Source organism: Drosophila grimshawi, unplaced genomic scaffold, assembly GCF_018153295.1.
Source record: "Drosophila grimshawi isolate 15287-2541.00 unplaced genomic scaffold, ASM1815329v1 contig_78, whole genome shotgun sequence".
Classification (NCBI taxonomy): Eukaryota; Metazoa; Arthropoda; class Insecta; order Diptera; family Drosophilidae; genus Drosophila; species Drosophila grimshawi.
This window is the reverse complement of record NW_025063616.1, coordinates 128,777-149,208: the sequence shown is the minus strand read 5'-3', so window position 1 is coordinate 149,208 and position 20,432 is coordinate 128,777. Positions and strand designations below refer to the sequence as shown.

The following is a 20,432-nucleotide window of genomic DNA, read 5'->3' as shown; positions in this document are numbered from 1 at the left end:
ACTGGCGCCAAACGACAGGTCCAGCAGACCTGGCTATCGCCCCTAGAGTGACATTGTTTAAGGCACCTTCAATGTCAAGGAGAGCTAATAAAGTATACTCATGCTGTGACTGGAGGCAAGCTTGGAGTTTGTGAGATAGAGACTCATAGGCCGATCTAAAGTCTTTAACATGAAGCAGGATAGACTGCTGGGTCTAAAATCCTTGACGCTGGTATGTGAAGGCTGCTCAGCTGTATGTCAAGTCGGTGGAATCCGGCAAGTCTTGAGAATTTTCTCGAAAATTTCGTGTAGCCACTTTATAGTGTCAGCCTTTTGTAAATAGGCCGGGCTTACTTGATCGGGGCCTGGAAATTTAAACAGTTTGAAGCTGTTTATTGTCTATCCTATGCTTTCTATTTGTAGAAGAAGTTTCATTGATGTAATCTGTTTGAAAGTCATTTGTGTGGACCTTACGAGGGGTGTTCCGAAAGAGTTCGATCTAATTTCCTTTTAAAAATTTTCCATTTGGCATTCTTTTGATTTAAGAAGGCTTCAGTTGGATTAACAAAAGCTCAAATTCAATGTATCTGAGATAAGAGAAGCAGTGGTCCTCAGACACCTTTCATCCTGTTATCTAATAATTTAAGGCGTGTGTAGTAAGGCTCAGGTCTATGACATCTTTGATTTTTTTTATGATAAAAGTGGGATCATTGCCCATATTTCCAACTATGAGATTTGAATTTAGTATGAAGGTAAAGAGTAACATCTCAATTTCGTGTCCGTGCTACCCCACTGAGAGTGGTGAGCGTTGCCATCGCAGCCAATGACGGGCCGATTTTGTGTTTTCCGCAGTCTTGTGATCTCATCCGGTGGTGGTCTCATGCTATCGTGGGCCAAATAGGATGGCTTAGTGCAGTGTTGTCGCTGTGGCTAAAATGATGGAGCAGAAAAATACTTCGAAAGAATGCAGGTTCTTACTTTACTTTCGAATGGAGCTACAATGAGCTAATGATTGTCGCTATCTAACCCGCAAACCTTGTTTCCAACTACCCAAGGTTCTTGGTTTAGAGCTACGCCAACTCCACCGCCAACCAGGCGTGGTGAAGGGTTATCTGTAGAAGTCGCATTGACATCTAGAGAGCTTACACTGTTATGTTGCTATCCTCCTCTTCCGATTGCGAAACCTCATCCTCGTCTAGCTCGCGACACATGGCCTGTAGGCTATGAGTCAGCGTCGACGCGTCTGATATAAGTCCGACCTCAAACTCGTTGTCGGGTGCCTCGATCTCTGGAGAGGGACTTTGTTCGACTGGGTTGTCGACAGAGTCCCCTCCGGCCGTCGTATCCGACTCGTACACCTTGACGATGAATGATCTGAAGCCAAAGTTCAGCTCACCCTTGGCAGACTCAATCGGTGTAAGTGATGCCTTCTTGAGATTCAATACCGCTTGATTCGTGGGATCTTGGGTGGCCGCAATCTTAACTACCCTCCAATCATAGTTGGGTAGTAATGGGTTACATCTTTGTAACATTGTGAGCACCTGATCCGGTTCCTTCAAAGCTGCCGGAATCTAGATGAGAGCGCGAGGTCGACTCGGAACTTCGCTTCAGTCGACAGCGACCAGCTTAGCTCCCGGGTAAACCTCGCCCCCGCCGGCTACGGCTGCCTTGAAAAGCTGCACAGAGTGGATGTCTTTACAAGTAATAACCTTCGTATTCTCTAGGAACCAACCAACATCCTTGCATGAAGGAGGCGGTGCGGGTTCTTTGGTGAGCAACTCGAAGCAGCGGACTGCTAAAGGTCCTTACACATGCTTCCATTGGCGCGTCGGGATTCTTCCGACTTTATTGCCTGTGTCGAGGACCTATAAGGATCCTCTGCTTAGCAATATGTATGAAAGATATCCATTGCTGCACTTTTATTCGCTTGGCTGTGAGTCCAGGCAGTTTCTGAGAGAGTTGCCTTTTCACGTGACTTTGCTCTCTGTTGGGCGGTGTTTCGTTAAAATTCGGCAGCATGATTTTCGCTCATGCCACCTTATTCAGCAATTCGACTGGTGGGTTGGCCGCCGCAATGGCGCTCTGCCACTTCAGACAGCTGGCTGCATTCCTTTGCTCGGTGTATGGGGAATTTACGTACCTGGACACTGGTGGATGGCAATTTGCCTTTCACGATCGCTCCTGCTGGAAGATCAGCTGCACAAGTGCTCGGCTTCACTTCCAAGGAGGTGGGCTTGGCAGGGTCCTTATCGACTCCACTAATATCACTGGCTAGGCAAGAAGGTCCTCTGGCCTCCTTTGCCCGTGTTGAAATTTGACCAGGCTTTAAAGTCACTCCGCTACGTGCTTGGGACACCCCCTTCCGGTCTTAGCTAGCATCGGTACCACTGTGATGCTATTAACAGTCGGCATCCTCGTGGAGGGTTCAATTAAGGAATTTGGCCGATGTAGGGATATATTCATACATCATTTTGATGTACTCAAAATGCGATCCGTATTTTTCGGTCCACCACTAAAAATATTTGGTATTCATTACGAAAATGTAAGCAAAGCCGATCAAGATACACAACAAATTTTTTTCTAGCATTTTATATCTAATTATATGCATTTTAAATTAATATTTAACGCAAAAGGAATTCTCATTGAATACATTCCGGATTTCAGACAATACAAGAAAAAGTATCACCTAGCGAAGATGATTTTCAAACAAGGCTGTTGTTTCTCTCAATTTCTTAAATAAAATCATATGAATAAATGCCTTAAAATGTGATTATTTATAATTTATTTGAATTAAAAACTCGTCTGGCTATGACAATTGCCCGTTGCTTTGTGCACACAGCTGCCAACAGCTGCAAACATTTAGTCTGCATATCTTTTTGACCTATCCATTATATCTTCATTACGGACAGAGCATTAAAAACTAGCTACTTCAACATAGAATTTAATTCATTTTTTTACCCAATTCTTTTTTATTACTTACATCTGCAAGTCTTACTGATTCTGATGCTGCCTATGTAAAAGCGTTTCACCTCTTTTAAAAATCCCATTCGTCCCGCAAGATGTTGCTGAGTGTGTTTTGCTTAATATATTTTCATTCTCGATTGGAAATGAAATTGCAGTCCGAATTCTACTCATAGGAACATAGGAAAAGAAACATAAAAATATAACCGATTGTCATTCCATTTATAAAAAGACGCCACTATCTTGACTGGTATTTGTGTGGAGTTTGCCTGGCACAGAATTAAGCGCGTATTTCAACTATAATGCGCTTTGCCATTTATAAACTCCATAATTTATTATATACTATTACAAATCATTAGAATTTGTTGTCGTTTGGCTCATAGCAATATGCATAACTCAAGCAAACTAACGCAAGCGCAATTAGTGGGGAGAATTAAATCTGTCTACTGCAAAGATTTTGTGTGAGTAATATGTTTACATGCATATACATATGTACATATGTTATTATTATTCAAAACATTTATGTATATTGTTTGTTATTATTATTCAAAACATTTATGCGTATTGTTTGTTTGTGTAACAGACGCAGTCTATTCCAAAAAGGCAAATGAGATATTAACAATAAGTTTCAAGAATATTGTTTTATGTGCTTGTGTTAAGTTGGATACAAATACAAAAATAAGTTTGAGGCGCGAGCAACCTTTCAATCCTGAAGTCCGTCGCAATCGGCAAGATGCATATTACGTGTCAACTGCTATCATTTTTGTACCAGGAGACTGACAATAGGAGGTTGTTTGCCATAGCCATTGGACGCGTATTTTTACAATTTAATTTCTACAATACATAAATATTAAGTGAGCGTATTGGAAGCATTTTCGGGATTACTGGGATAATGATGTACATTATGTTTCCATAAAATTATTCTATTAACAGTGCCATTAGAAAAAGAAATATATTCAATAAAGCCGATTTGTGAATGACCAGATGGGAAAATGAAAATATCTGTAGAATTGTCTTTGTTTTGTATTGAGGAATTTATTAATGGGCTTGGAAGTTCCTTCAGTGAATATTATGTGTGGTGCTCTAGCTGATATTTTCTGCATCTGGTAACCGTTGAACTAATACAGAAGTGGGATTCTGAAGGTTTCACTGATCGCCGGTCCCATTCAGTCATTTCCATTGTAGTTTCGCAAGTTTCTGTTAGATAATAGTCCCTAGCTACACTTCGGAGCACTCTTCGCAATTCTGCTCTGGTTGGTGTTTCGGATTTGTGTTTCAGTTTGATAAATATTTGCCAAATATCCTGCAGCGTAATCCGGATAAAATGCATATTTAATCAAGTACTTATAGCTTTTACATTTAAAAAAATAGATTGCATATAAAAAGGCAGATAGAGCGACATACATACGACATAATTATTTTATTTTTTTTTAATAATTTTATTCATACATTAATATTAATTTCAATTTTAATTTTTACGAATTAATGTTGATGAAACATATTTAAATTCCAGATCATATTCGGAAATTACATTCTTCCCAAAAGAGTACTTGAATGTCTTGACAGGACCAAATGGAACTGGAAAGTCAACAATTGTATCTGCAATCATTTTGGGCTTAGGAGGCGAACCGCAATTACTAAAACGCTCCTCTAGTATCTCAGATTACATAAAAAGCAGTAAGAGCACTGCTACAGTTATTATCACAGTTTATGGAAGAGGAAATAACTCCACAGAAGCATTCAAGCGCATAATAAGTGACAACGGACAATCTCGATATTTTGTGAATTCTAAGGAATTATCAAAAACCAAATTCGTGGATATTATTGCAACCTATAATATTCAAGTCAGTAATTTGTGCCAGTTTTTACCACAGGATCGAGTTCAGGTAGAATGAAATTTGCGTTTTCTATCCTTAAATTTGCATTTTCTATCCTTATAAATAAATATTTTTATATTTGATCACATACCAGGATTTTTCAAAAATGAATCCTCAAGAGCTTTTAGTGAACACCATGGCCTCTGTGTGCGACAATGAGTTAATACGGTGCTTTAATGATTTAAAAGAAATGCGCAAAACACAGTCAAGTGCTCATGACGACAGAGAGCGGGAAAAAGAGAAGCTTCTGAAAGAGCAAAAGAGATTGGAACAGTAAGTGATTTTACACAAGCACATTTAACAAGAGAGGACGTTTCAGTTGGGCGTAACCGATTCCGAAAAACTTTAATAGCATAAATATTACCAGGTGATAACAGGTAGCAAAGAACAGGGTGGGTGCAGCCAAGAAATACCGTCCATGTTTGCTTTTAAAATAGAGGTAGATATAGGCTTTTGTGAATTTTGGAAAGCGTGAATGGGTGTGGCCGAAAAAGATTGTTGGAAGGGTTTCCTAGTAACCTTCCTCTCAAGTTTGTTAACTGTAGTTCTTAAATAACGGGAGATATGGGCTTTTGGAAATTTTGAGATGAGAAAAAAATGATAGAGAAGGTTCCTAGTAATCATCCTTGTATTTCAGATTTCTAGGTCCAAAGTTCCTGGAGGCGGTGTGTGTGGGCGTGGTCTGTAAATTTTATATGCCGATCTTTGGAAAGAGGTTTCCAGCAAAATATCTTCTGTGTTTGGTCACTCTATCCTTGAATTTGTGGGAGGTATGCGGACTTATCGATTGACACTTTCCAAAATATCGGCATTGGCGATTATAGGCTCAGGTATAATCATAACTATAAAAATTTGTTATTGGCTACCACTAATATAACTACCAAATTTGACGGGTCGAATTAAAAAACTGCGGAAGATGTAGCCATTTAAAATTTTTAGAGACGTGTATGGCCTGGCCTGTGGCGGTTGGGGTGGGCATAGGCCGATCTTTGAAAGTCCTCACCAACAACCTATCAACCAAATTTGATGACTGCAGGCTTATATTTGGGGGAGATATGTGACTTTATCGATTTGATTGATTTCCTAGCCCCCTAGTGGACGAACGCAGAAATTTTTTAAATTTGTGTGACGCGGGCAGAAATATATATTCAAAGTTTCAAGTCTTTATCTCTAAGAGTGTCGATCAAAGTTGCGTTCATACGCGGACAGACAGCATGACGGAGATTTCACAAAAACATAATATATTCCAGGTTACAAATTTCGGTAGATCAATACCAAGAGCGTCAAGGAATACAACATAAGTTAAATGTATATAAGGCAAAAAAATTATGCGTTGAAATGTCCGTGGGAAAGACCAACATTGATGATTATAATAGTCAATTGATTAAAGAGAAAGTTGACTGTGAAGCTCAAAAGAAAACGTTTGAAAGTAAAAAAAGAGCACAGGAAGAAGTTATGAAAAAATCTTCTATATTGGAAAAAAAAACGACAGAGCAAGTAAGTTAATGTTGATCATCGAATTCCTTTGTATTTATTACCCTATCGTTTTATATTTATTTAAATTAAGGTTCAGCTAATTAATAAATCCATAGCTACTAAATGTGATTTAATTTCTCAACTGGAAACCATAAAACATAAAATTAATGAGAATAAATGCGATTTGGAGGTTGGTTTATCTTCTTTTTTCATATGGGCATTATATTTTATAAAAGTGTCTTACAGAGAAACATACAACAGTCAATCGAAAGTATAAGCGAAATGGAGAAAATAAAGTTGTTGTTAGAAACCAAACAACATGAATTGCAGCAATTCAGTAATGACAAAATGGAGGTGTTGAATGAACTAGAACAACAAAAGAAAACAATAGTAACAACTCGTGAGATAACGATGAATCAGTGTAATAAGCGCAGAGAATTTGAAACTATGTTAAATGATGAAAAAATTCCGGAAATTACGGCTCTTACTCACAAGATAGAGAGACTGCAAAATATGAAATCACAAAAGATTGAAGTAAGTTATGCACATTGTTTTTATTTTATTTTTATATATTACATATTTTTAAAATCTTTCAACACTTTTAGGAGTTGCGACAACGAAATCCTAACGTGGTCAAGGCTATGAACTGGGTAGCTCAAAACAAGCATAAATATAAATGTAATATTTATGATCCCATGGTATTTGAAGTAAGTAAATTTACATTTTTGTTATTTGATAATTCAATGGACTAGTCTACGCTTTATTATTTACAATACTTCGCTGTACTATTATTTTGAACTAACAAAAAAGTTATAGTGCTAGAAGCAATGAAAGCTCAACATTATTCAAGTAAATGGGCATTCCTAATAGATATACATGTTAGCAAAACTAATGAGATATGGCTTTTAAGACAAATTTGAAATATCAAAAGTTTTGAAGACTTCTGTTGTTTTGACCACAACTATATGTCTATGTCAACTATATGTCGGTTACGTAAGACAGTATCGTTCTTACTATAGTTTATTTACTTTAATTAATTCATAAAAAAATTAAAAATGCTCGAAATATGAAACTTAAAGACTTAAACCATTTGTGCAATTCAAGAAATATATAATAATCGATATATTAACTTTTCCTATACCTGCTGAGAGTAGATCTCAATGACTTCTTATGTATGTGTAAAAGTATATTCAAAATTGTTCTACGCCGCGAAGCTTTCATAAAAACAACGCTAAGATTGCTAAAAATCAATATTTGTCATTTTTAGGGAGATAACAAAATTCTATTTGATATGTAAAACATTTTTTTGTGATTATTATTATTATTATTGGGGAAGCTGCACCGCGACCTATTTGATCTATTGTGCCCCTTCTGAGCTTATAGCTCCTCCATCAGCCCCAACTCCCGTACGAACGTAAGGATCTTTGTTAGGTTGAGGTCTTCTATGTCTTTGCAATTCAAGAGATGCGCCCCTATGATGCTGCTTCTTCTTCTAGCTAAGGCGACAAATTTTGCCAGGATGTGCATCGAGGATTCCTCCTCTCTTTCACAAAACCTGCAGAGATCGCTACTGTATATACCCAATTTTGTCAGGTGACTCCTTAGTCTACAGTGTCCTGTCAATAGACCGGTAAGTATCCTAAGGCTGTTCTTTCCCATGCCTCTCCTCGTTTCTAAGTTCCAGTCGTATAGTGTGTCTCCCTATGCCACAATACGGTTCTGGTCCTTTTAGGGGCCTTCCTGCCCCCATTCTTGCTTGCTTGTCAGCCGCTTCGTTTCCCGCTATGTCCCTGTGATCCGGGACCCATCGTAGGGTGAGCCTGTTGTGAGTCCCGAGTAGGTCTAGCTTTGAACGAACTTCATGGACTACCTTCGATGTTATCTTAGTCCCCATTATATCTTTCAATGCTTGACTATCGGATAGGATGGATATATCCGTATTCCGATAGTTACGTTCTATGTTGAAGTCCGCACATCCCTATCACACACACCTCAGCCTGAAATATGCTGGTGTGCGTTCCCAGAGATTCATGGTAAAATACCGGAGGACCCACCACTTCAAGGCCGGTGCCCTGATTCGTGAGTGATCCATCGGTGTACCATTTTATGGTGTGCGGTTTCATGGGATGGACTTCATCCAGAGTTGTCCATTCCCTTTTAGTGTGAAATTTCGCTCGAATATGTATTCGGCTACCATTTCGTCCCTAGGTTGCGTCAGTAGGGGTAGTTCGTTTAAAAGGAGTTAGGCATCTTTATGGCTTAGGATATGGTTGTCCCCAACTCCTCCTGTCGATATCTTAAGAAGCGTGGCTTTCTGCTTGAGCCTTATGATATGGTGGAATGGTGTGAGCTCCATTAAGGCTTCAATGGCCATTGTTGGGCAGGTGCGCATAGCTCCTGTCATACATACGCAAGTCATCCTTTGCAACTTTTGTAGTTGTTTCTTCACGGTGATCAGCCGCGCCCTGTCACCCCATGCTACCCCCATAGGTTAACATGGGTCTTACTACCATCAGGTATAGCCATCTTAATATCTTTGGTGATGTACCCCATGATTTACCGGCAATACTACGACATGTGTAAAGCACCCTGGAGCACTTTAATATCGTGTTTTGCACATGGGTGCCAAAGTTAAGCCTTCTGTTAAATGTGACTCCCAGGTATTTGACCTCCCTACTCGTTTCTAGTAGGGTCACTGAGAGCCATATTTGTGTCATCCTCTGTAACTTATGTCGTCTGGTAAAGGGGACGATGACTGTTTTCGTACGGTTTAGGTGGAGTCCAACCTCCATACACCAGTCATACGTTATCCTTAGTTCCTGTCCTGTTTGAAGGAAGGCTGGCGATATGCCGTCCATTCCAGGGGACTTATAGGGCTGGAATGTTCCAATTGCCCAATTAAGTTTCTCCCTTGAGACTGTCAACTTGGCGCATGCCCAGTCGTCAGTTGACGGCCTATATCTACTTTCCCTTTCGATAGCCTCTTCCTGCAGGGGTGTACTTCCTGGGAAGTACGTCTCGAAGAGTAATACTAGTTTCTGCAAATCACTACCCGTAAAGGAGTTATCCCCACGCTTCAGTGCTAAGTTCGCATCAGGCGCTCGTTTCGCCAGTGCTCTATGGAGCATGGCGCCTTCGCTTGTGCTAACTATGCTTTCGCAGAAGTTTCTGTAATTCTTCCGTTTGGCCTTCCTTATCTCCTTATTATAAGAGGTCAGGCTTTCACGGTACTGCTCCCATATTCCGTCTCTCTTTGCTTTATTAAAGAGGCGACGTGGGGTCACGCGCAGCCTTTCTATGCTGTCGTTCCACCATGGGGCATCTTTCTCCAAGTACTTTTTCCCTACCGGGCAGTTATTCTCAAATGCATTGGTTATGTACTTGTTGAGGTAACCAATAGCCCTGTCCAGCTCTAGTGGCTCTCTGGGTATACCAGATAACCCGTTGGCTAGGGAGAGCTGTAAGGCCGACTTGTAACCTTCCTAGTTGGTTTTCCTGGGGTTGCGACCTGGTATACTGCTATCCGTATTTAATTGTAAGTTAAATAGGATAGTTCTGTGATCAGACATTGATTCCTCTTGGGAAACGTGCCAGTCCATAAGGTGAGGTTTTAGGGACCGACTAACCTAATCCGACATTGCCTAATTCTAGATTATATTTGAATTTAAAGTCCGTTAGGCACTCACCCCTCAAATTGATGTCGCTGCTGCCCCATATCGTATGGTGCGCATTGGCACCGCATCCGATGAGCACTGGGATTTTCTCCCTCCTGCAGTAATCCACCAGTTTTTCTATCTCTGGTGGTGGGCAGGCTCCATCTTCTGCGAAATACGCAGACACCATGGCCGTAGGGACCGCGCTGTTCCTGGTCAGCACCAATATGGAAACGCAGTCCCTAGTCAGGAATTCTGAAAGGATAGTAAAGTTAATACTTTTATACTCTGGGTGCTGGATCTCTCCGATCCCAGATTACCTTCGAGTCAGCCGTGTACAGGCCTTTAATGCCATTGTGCACCCATGGCTCCTGTATTAGGGCCAGCCTAAGGTGTTGCTTGGTAAACATCCTTGATAAGACCGCCGCGGCGGCCTTAGCACGGTGGATGTTTACCTGAGCCAGCCCTGTGCCGGTGACTCTGGCCATCTATTGCTGGGGAGGCTCCAGCTGATTGGGGCCTGAAGTTGCCCCTGCCACCGCTGCACGTCATTTCGACGTCAGCTGCTGCTGCATTCAGCAGCTCCTCCGCCAGCTCCTGTGAGAACATGGGGATATCCTCATCTCCCAGTATATCCATTTGGCAGAGCGTTTTGTCCGCCAACTCCTCATCTTCTGCGAGGTCCTCCACCCTGTCACTTGGCTCAGACTGAGGCTTAGCTCCAGATCTCCCCTTTAAACCGCTTACGGGGATGGTCCCGTAGCGGAAGTAGATGGTGGTGTCCCTTCTCCATAATGATATCCTTGGATAGTTCGTCTATCCCTATGACCAGGAGGGCTCCTCTGCCCTCGTTCCTCCTGGAAATCACCTTCCATGTGTCGGTCTCGATCCTGTTCTGGTTCCTCAGCAGAACCAACAGGGATTCGGTCGACCGATCCACACTTCTGGGGCAAAACAGCGTGATGCAGTGGGGCGACGGAATGTTGTCTCCCACTTTGCATTCAAGGGGCACGCCCTTCCACGATTTTAGCCGCGTCGCTGCGGTTCTCAGCCAGTCGGCTGAGGCCTCATCCAAGCACTCAATGACCAGGAAACCGACCCGGAAATGAATGCCCGCGAATGAGACCGCAACATCCCCACCAGACGCAACGATTTCGTCTATGATGACCTCTTCCAGCACAGACAAGTCTCCGCGACTGAGCATTGCCAGTGGGAAATCCACAGGCAGCACAGCCACCTTTACCTTTCTTGCCATATCCGCATATGACAGTCGGGGCTCGGTGGGTGCTGGCGAGCTGGGCTTCGTGGCCGCTGCACGCGATGTGCTCGGACGGAGGTCCAAGCCTGCTCCCTTTTCGGCCGTCACCTTCGCCTCCCCAGGGCCGTCAGCAGCACCCTTGGCCTCCGGGCACACCCTCTTGGGGGTGGCCACCGGCGGAGTGAGTGCGCTGCTACGCCTCTTGGGAGCTGGCGCAGGTGCCGTAGCCGCTTCCCTGGGCTCTGTGGCCTTCTTCAGGTCAGCATCAGGAGTGAGTCCTTGCTGGAGGTACCGGAGGTACCACTTGACCCTTGAACCGCAGAGATTTCTCCGGTTCGGGTCATCCAGCCCACCGGGTTGACCACTCGGTGGCAGGAACTCGTCCTTCCTCTTAGGGCGCTGTGCGCCCTGCCTCGCAGCGTTCGTTGCAGGGCGTGGTTGTCGGGGTGGTCCGACCATCACACTCCCTCCCATCATGCCTCAAAGCCGGAGTTTGTTGTGCCTGCGGCACTCTCCTGTTTGGTGCTGGAGCAGCACGGTGTGGAGGTTGGTCTACCACATGAGAGGGTCTTTCCCCGTCTAGGGAGATCCTGCGGTATTTTAGTGTTCTTGGAATTTTTCATTAGTTCCCACGTGCTGCGGAGAAATGAGTGTCCGCCCGGGCAGAGATCCGCATTACCCGGGTAAGGCTGAATTAGAACAGGCGGTCGCCATTTGCCTGAGCCCACCGTTCGAGACTGGGCTAGTTTTTTCCCCGGGCCCTCAGCCAAGCTGACTCTCGGCACGGTTCGGATAACGCCTTAGTCCGGCCCGGAGTGAGATGTGGGGGATAGGATGGGGTAGGTAATAGTGAGGGAGATAGGGGGTTGTGTGAGGCTATACTTTATAGGCGGCAACACAAGCGCCTTGTCAGTGCGATTGACAATATCGCACCCGCTGTTTGTCCGGGACTGCTTATTTACGAGGAATCTCGTATTATTCGCAGCTAACCTCCCCGGGGGAGGCCATTCGCTATCCGCAACCCGCGACCCGCCTGGTGGCCTCAGCTCAGCCCCATCCGAACCATCCCACAAGTTCTTTAGACCAGGTTTTTTTTGTGATTAAACTGACATGACTTACTGCTTACATTTAATAAATATTGATTAAAAATTGATAAAGGCTACAACAACTATTTATCAATAATACAATTTTCTAATTTTTTTCAGTTAAGCATCAAAAGTGATGAGGCAGCAATGTATTTAGAGAATGTTGTTAGACAACGCGACTTATATGCTTTTGCATGTGAGGATAAAATCGATATGTCGGATCTTATTAACGAGCTATGCGTGAAGCAAAAGCTATCCGTAAATGTTATATATTGCGGTCCAGCAGACAGATGCTTGTTTACGTCTAGAGTTCCAATTACAGAAATCATGTAAGTTATAAAAGGTTATACACATTCAATGTTATGTACTAATAAGTTTAATGGCAGGCAGATAGGATTCACTTCGTATCTTGTTGATCTGATCTCTGGGCCGATACCAATAATAAACAAGCTATGTGGGACTTATCAAATTCATAATATTCCCATTGGCAAAGATGAAGTTAGTAATTTTACTTCCAGAGTTCCAAAATCCATTCGAATATATTTTGGAGGTAAGTATTTCATGGTACTTATTTAATATTATTTTCTGATTCAGTTATAGTTCGCATGATCCGGTTGTTTTGCTTAAATACATAGACCATTATTATACTCTATGTATTATAACTATAAGTAGGGTACCTGAACTGCGACCTATTAGATCTTGCAATGCACTTATGTTTTTATAATTTGTGATAAGGCACCAAAATGTTTTCTGTGACGACATCACGATATCGCCCTGACTCTATATTAACCGAAAGCACAGTTCGAAGAAAAAATCAACTTATTAGCCTTGATTCAACACAGTTGACGTCACTTAAAGAAAGGTGAGTGATAATAAACTTAACTAATTAATATTGAACACAAATACCCATAAATCTTCTATCCACTCGAATTTACATTCAGGATACAGGCTTTCTGATTTTTAATTTAGTTTCCGTAACCGGCATAGCACTCCGAATCAGCCTTGTAGATTTAACTAATATTTATATATATATAATATATTTTGAAACCTGACATATTCATTCTATGCTATTCAAGAAGTGATAGTATTCGGCATGCACCTCAAATGGATTTTCTATCGGGGCACTGCACTGATTCCTACATTGAATATTGATAATTGTCTCACATAATCAATTCGTTCCTATCCTGGACTAAATTCAACCCTTTCCCCCTTTCTATGGATATTAAAGTAACTAAACTACCTTAATCGTCCAAAGTGTTATTCTTCAGAACCATGATTGCTCGGTTGCTAATGAGTTATCGGATTAAATATATTTAATAATTCGTAAATGGCAAAAGATCAAACTAATAAGCCGTCACCGTTGCAAAAAATTGTATGCTCAGCATTTATACACAACACAGGTTATTGGCATTTGGACACCCTAGGTAAGCAGGGGGAGGCCAACCAATCTGTAAGGGTTAAGAATTGTCTTCAATCGCCAGTCATTTAGCTTAAAATGTTTTATTTCAATATTAATTTAAGCCTTTATAAAAATGTAAATAAATTGTTACAGATACTCCAAATTAATATATGAAAAGGATAAAATAAGAAACAATTTACGAGAGATCGATAGCGAAATTGATCGCTTGCAGATAGTTTTTCGAGAAGAAGGAGAAAAAAAGAGAAAAATTGAACAAAAATTGACGCATTATGGAAATCTGGAGACTGATGTGAAAAAGCTGCAGATGAAAGTTGACAACTTAAATAAATCAATCTCTTGTAAGTAAACAAAACGACACACAATAAAACAAAACTTAATTTCATTTTGCACCCTTAGCATTGGAGACCGTAAAAAAAACATTCCAAAGAGATTTGCTATCAGATTTAAGGAAAATTCTTAAAATTGAAAGCAAATTAATCAACAGTGTAGAGACTGCAGATAAGTTCCAGACAAAATATAAATTGAACGAAGCAATTAAATCAGTCCATAAGCAACAGCATGAATTGCAAATAAATGCAGTCAAGGAAAGTCAAGAGATCTACAGAATGGCTAGTGTAAGTTATTCTAATGAAGACAATAAATTCAACTTCACCAATACAATTTTTAGTCGAAAGTCGAAAAATTGACAGGATTACTTCAAGCTCAGCTACAAGAAATTTCCGCTAAAACCGTGGAAGTGAAGCGGTTGTGCAACGGCCAACTTCCGTCAAGCGAAAGTTTTCCTTTTAAAAGCGATTTCGAGAAAATATTAAGCCTTAGCTTAGAACAAATTCTTGAAGCCATAATCGATTTTCAGGCAAGATTGGAATGCATGAAAAATTGTGATTCTGAGGTAATGTGATATTGAAATTTTGTCAAATCATAAATCCAATTATTTTGATAATATTAAAGGTACTTACGAACTATCATCAACGCCAAGCCAATGTGGAACAATTAAAGAAATCAATCGAAAACAAATCAATCCAAGAAAAAAACGTAGAAGCCGAGATATTAAATGTATTCAATAAATGGGAACCTCAACTTACCCAATTAATTGAGACAATTAACGCCAAGTTCAGTGAATTTATGGATTCTATCGAATATGTTGGAGAAGTGGTCTTGTCCAGAAAAGAAGCGGTAAGTATTGTCCAATATTTTCAAAATTATTGCTATATAAATTCAATAATATATTGAGAACTCTTTCAGTAAATTTATTTACTTAACTGCAACTAAAGTCAGTCGACAGAAAAAAATTCAATAATATATTACATTAAATTAAAAATGTAATTTAAAATAAAATGTAAATTAAAAGATATCTAGGAGTATTAAATGCAAAATGGCCCAACATTTGTTGCATGGATTGGGGAAAACCAAAAAAAAATTAAAATTGAGTTCTTAATAATGGAAATAGGGGACTCTGAATTGAATGCATAATATAATATATTGTAAATATTACAGAGTAGTCGAAACGGTTCATGCAAAGAAAAATTAGTAGTACGATGATTAAGAGAATGTGGGAAGAAAATCGAGACTGTCGAGAGAGAACAGAAAAATTAATGTGGCTCAGCAACGCAACCAAATCCATCTCACCATTTAGTAACTTAACTACAAAGATAATTTAGTTAAGGAGGAGCAATCAAACGGTGTATGGGGGCAGTATACTCCAGTCATAGCGAGGAAGAACAAAAAGTAAGAAACTTTTCTGCATCCATTTTGTTGAGTCAAGTATTGAGGAGACCACATACAAGATCCGTATTCCAGAATTGGACGTGCAAGAGAAGTGAAAAGTATCTTGGTCGTATAAATGTTATCAAATTTCCTTGACCAACAGTTAATAAAATCAATAACTTGAAAGGCTTATTATTATTAGGGGGAAGCTGCACCGCGACCTATTTGATCTATTGTGCCCTCTCTGAGCTTATAGCTCCCAACTCCCGCACGAATGCGAGGATCTTTGTTGGGTTGAGGTCTTCTATATATATGCAATTCAAAACATGCGCCCCTAGGAGGCTGCTTCTTCTTCTAGTTAAGGCGACACACTGCCAGAATGTGCATCGAGGATTCCTCCTCTCTTTCACAAAACCTGCACAGGTCGCTACTATATATACCCAATTTTGCTAGGTGACTCCTTAGTGTACAGTGTCCTGTCAATAGACCGGTGAGTATTCTAAGGCTGTTCTTTCCCATGGTTATAATTTGTTTAAATCGTACAAGATTATAACCACCTAGTAGACATCTGGCTTGTCGGAGTCCTACTGCCTCCGACCAGCTCTGTTGCCGTCTCTGCCTCTCCTCGTTTCTAAGTTCCAGTCGTATAGTGTGTCTCCCTATGCCACAATACGGTTCTGGTCCTGTTAGGGGTCTTCCTGCCCCCATTCTTGCTTGCTTGTCAGCCGCTTCGTTTTCCGCTATGTCCCTGTGATCCGGGACCCATCGTAGGGTGAGCCTGTTGTGAGTCCCGAGTAGGTCTAGCTTTGAACGAACTTCATGGACTACCTTCTATGTTATCTTAGTCCCCATTATAGCGTTCAATGCTGCTTGACTATCGGATAGGATGGATATATCCGTATTCCGATAGTTACGTTTTATGTTGAAGTCCGCACATCTCCCTATCGCACACACCTCAGCCTGAAATATGCTGGTGTGCGTTCCCAGGGACTCATGGTAGAATACCCGAGGACCCACCACTCCCAGACCCGTGCCCTGATTCGTGAGTGATCCATCGGTGTACCATTTTATGATGTGCGGTTTCATGGGACGGACTTCATCCAGAGTTGTGCATTCCCTTGTTGGGCAGGTGCGCATAGCTCCTGTCATACATACGCAAGTCATCCTTTGCAACTTTTGTAGTTGTTTCTTCACGGTGATCAGCCGCGCCCTGTCAGGTATAGCCATCTTAATATCTTTGGTGATGTACCCCATGATTTACCGGCAATACTACGACATGTGTAAAGCACCCTGGAGCACTTTAATATCGTGTTTTGCACATGGGTGCCAAAGTTAAGCCTTCTGTTAAATGTGACTCCCAGGTATTTGACCTCCCTACTCGTTTCTAGTAGAGTCCCTGAGAGCCATATTTGTCTCATCCTCTGTAACTTATGTCGTCTGGTAAAGGGGACGATGACTGTTTTCGTAGGGTTTAGGTTGAGTCCAACCTCCATACACCAGTCATACGTTATCCTTAGCTCTGACTGGACTATGTCACAGAGTGATTCTTCAAATTTGCCTCGCGCTATGATAACAATGTCCTCGGGATATCCTTGACATTGAGTAACACTGTTAGCAAGTCTGTTTAGTAGTTCGTCTACTAACAGACTCCAGAGTAGCGGAGACAACACCCCTCCTTGGGGACAGCCTTTGGTGGTTATGACTGTTACAGTGCTATCATGTAATGATGCCGTGGCTTGCCTGGACCGAAGCAGTGCGAGTATCCATCTGCTGGTGGTATGGTCCAGGCCTCTTCTCTCGAGGATAGCATTGATTGCATCGTGAGATGTGTTATCAAAGGCACCTTCTATATCTAAGAAGGCGTACAGAGCTACTTCCTTATTATCAATTGCCGCACTCAAAGTACGTCGCAGCTGATAAAGTGCTGTGTCCGTGGACCTGCCTACTCTGTATGCATGCTGCGTTGGGTGCAGCGGCCTTTGCTTAAGCAAAGTGCTTCTGATTTTGAAGTCCACTTTTCCAGCTTTTCTAACGTTTTCAGTAAAAACGATGTTAAGCTGATGGTTCTGAAGGACTTTAGGCTGGTAATGTCTTTCTTCCCTGCCTTGGGGATGAAGACTACCCTAGCTCTCCTCCACGCGCCCGGTATGTATCCGAGGGCTAGGCTACTTACTAATGCCTTCCTAACACGGGAGAGGAGTATTTCCTGTCTCGTTTGAAGGAAGGCTGGCGATATGCCGTCCGTTCCAGGGGACTTATAGGGCTGGAATGTACCAACCAATTACCCAATTAAGTCTTTATTTTGTGACTGTCGACTCGACGCATGCCCAGTCGTCAGTTGACGACCTGTATCTACTTTCCCTTTCGATAGCCTCTTCCTGCAGGGGTGTACTTCCTGGGAAGTACGTCTCGAAGAGTAATACTAGTTTCTGCAAATCACTACCCGTAAAGGAGTTATCCCCACGCTTCAGTGCTAAGTTCGCATCCGGCGCTCGTTTCGCCAGTGCTAAGAAGTAAACCTAAATCATTTACTTCATTCAGTCTATCAAGTGGCATCCCATCGGGCGTGTAACTATCAACGATAAAATTACATGACCTTATACTGAGCGCAGTTCATATGCAGCAAATTCAATTTGCACTATGACAGAAAAGAAAGTAAGTCCACCTGCAGTAAGCATTGAGAGGCCATATCATTATATGTCAGGCACAACTTGACATCATAAGCATACATTAGTACTTTAGAGCACAATATAACAGAAGGGAGGTCATTAAGTCAAAGGTTAAAAAGCACGACCCAAGTGACTGCCTTGGGGTACCCTAGAGTTGACTAGGATACGCTTAGAAAATAATGTTTTGACGGCAATTTTTTTAGGCTTGAGGCTTCAGTTATGCAGAGATCCTATAAGGCTTAGTTTATGAAGCAGGAGACAGAATCAAAGACATTACTGAAGGCTGCATATACGACATTGGTGTACATTCTCTGCATGATTCTCTGGATGATTAAGTTTTTTTTTACTCAAACGGGAAAATTAAATACTCATCCTTATATATTTTTTTTGTTATTTCTTTATTTATTTGCAACTAGAAAGAAGGTCAAAAAAATATATGTTTGTATCTACATTTCGGAGAGAAGTAAAAAAGAAAAGGAAAGATATCTTAAAACGACTTGTCTAGGTTAATATGTATAATATGATATTTAATAATAGACGGGCGACCAATGATCGCCCCAATCGAAAAGAGTAAGAAAATTCAAATTAGGAAGCAAGAGCGTCCTAATCGTAATCGTTCACCGAGCGTCCGTGCAATCAAGCATCAAACGAAATCGAACAATTTTTAATCAGCAATTTAATGTCTTTATATCTATGGGCTTTAATATTATATGGAAAAAAGATTTGTTTAGCGTTGTACTAGTTCTTTTTGTTTATGACATTTACTTGACTGCTATATTAAAAGCAACAATACTTCTCAGATTATGGATAATTCAATCCATGGACAGAAAACCAGTAGAGGCGAGTCGGTTTCGTTGTATACTCTACGTCTTAGAAACCAATCCGCAGAGTGAACAAACCAAATTTGCAATCGCACTTAAAACATAATTTAATTTAGTTTAAATGTATAAAAATCGATAGCACAAGAAATTTGTTGGCATTATTATTATACTATACCATATTTTAATATATTAGGAAATACACATTTATATTATACCTTTGATAAAATGAACCTCTACCAGTGTGATTACTTGCCCAACTTATTAATATAAGGATTAAACTTAACTTAAACTTAAAGGACGATTAAAATTATAAATCTAAATAGGCTTCACCAACGGGAAATAAATTTATATTACATTGGTTTTTTTCAGATCGACTTTGAATCGTACGGCATTCAAATAATGGTCCAATATAGGAAAGATGCAAAACTACAAACTCTGGATAAATATATACAATCCGGTGGAGAACGTGCTGTGGCCATAGCAATATATTCGTTGTCATTGCAACACGTTACTCATGTGCCATTTAGGTATTAATTCAATAACACAAATCTTAATAGTATTTTTTTACACAAGCAGAAGAAAATTGATGTATTTATCATATTTATTTAATTAAATTCAAAAATGATTTTTATTAACTTAAATCCTTACGCCAGCGAATGCGAATTGCTGAAGTTTCCCTTTGTAATTAGTCATGCTAATTTGTCTTATTTTTGGTTTTCTAATCATCAAAAATGTTAATTATTGAACAAAAATGAAATTACAAATTATTTAATTAAAAAAAAACGAATTGATGTTACTTATCTAAAATGCGAAAAAAAATTTCTACCAAAATTCTTCAGTCTTATTTTTGTTTCAATTAATATTATGATTTTTTATTGTAGATGCGTTGATGAGATTAATCAAGGCATGGATGCCAAAAATGAGCGCCATATTTTCGATTTACTTTTGAAAGAAGCTACTAAACAGGGATCTGCCCAATATCTGTTTGTAACGCCGAAGGTAAGTCTTAAATAAATATTTCAGTGCTCATATTCCAATATTTTTCATATAATTTTTAGTTGCTCCGTGACCTGAGTTACAATCAACACTTATGTGTCTCCGTAGTTCATAACTCTGGATCCATTAAACCAGATACATATTTTCCACTGAATTAGATTAATTTAGAGTAATAAAGTTAAGCTTTGTATTGCATTCAATAAAATTTTATTTAATACCGGCTGACCCTGCAAGATGTCTTTTACTACGCTCTATATCGATAAGTTGTCCTAATCGAACAAAAGATGACGATTAAAATTAAAAACAAAACTATGTCTTCAAAGTATAGTGGTATTATCAAATAGGCTTTACGAAGGGGAGCTTTCACCTGGAGTGTAAATTCTTTTTTTCGTACTCTGCTAATTTAATTTCGTTATTCGTATTCTGTTTAAATTATAAAGCCTTCATATTTTGTGCAAACTTTACGTAAGAATATTAATTATAGAAATTGCGTTCGTTGTTGTAAAGCTACCAGAAATAAACAATTTTTG

The 20,432-nt window shown here is 40.4% G+C and overlaps 1 protein-coding gene across 2 annotated transcripts; it reads left to right on the top strand.

The window, feature by feature from the left end:
• Positions 1-3,177: 3,177 nt before the first annotated feature.
• LOC6570711 (structural maintenance of chromosomes protein 5) lies at positions 3,178-20,127 on the top strand. 2 transcript variants are annotated; one of them, XM_043215799.1, is made up of 17 exons: positions 3,178-3,401; positions 4,454-4,826; positions 4,912-5,090; positions 6,068-6,314; positions 6,385-6,483; positions 6,540-6,827; positions 6,899-7,000; positions 12,410-12,618; positions 12,676-12,839; positions 13,025-13,151; positions 13,842-14,047; positions 14,106-14,323; positions 14,377-14,601; positions 14,661-14,885; positions 19,276-19,433; positions 19,788-19,905; positions 19,965-20,127. In XM_043215799.1, exons 1-17 carry the CDS (start codon positions 3,328-3,330, stop codon positions 20,058-20,060), a joined length of 3,108 nt encoding a protein of 1,035 aa, XP_043071734.1. In that variant the 5' UTR covers positions 3,178-3,327; the 3' UTR covers positions 20,061-20,127. The 2 variants fall into 2 exon arrangements, with proteins under 2 accessions (XP_043071734.1, XP_043071735.1); XM_043215800.1 differs by lacking the exon at positions 3,178-3,401 and adding an exon at positions 3,634-3,729.
• Positions 20,128-20,432: the final 305 nt, after the last annotated feature.

Excerpts from the sequence above, each read along its gene's own strand:
- LOC6570711 (XM_043215799.1), top strand. The coding sequence starts at position 3,328 with ATGCATAACTCAAGCAAACTAACGCAAGCGCAATTAGTGGGGAGAATT. Across the intron at positions 6,315-6,384 it reads AAAAAAAAACGACAGAGCAA|GTTCAGCTAATTAATAAATC; the intron begins GTAAGTTAATGT and ends ATTTAAATTAAG. Across the intron at positions 14,602-14,660 it reads TGAAAAATTGTGATTCTGAG|GTACTTACGAACTATCATCA; the intron begins GTAATGTGATAT and ends ATAATATTAAAG.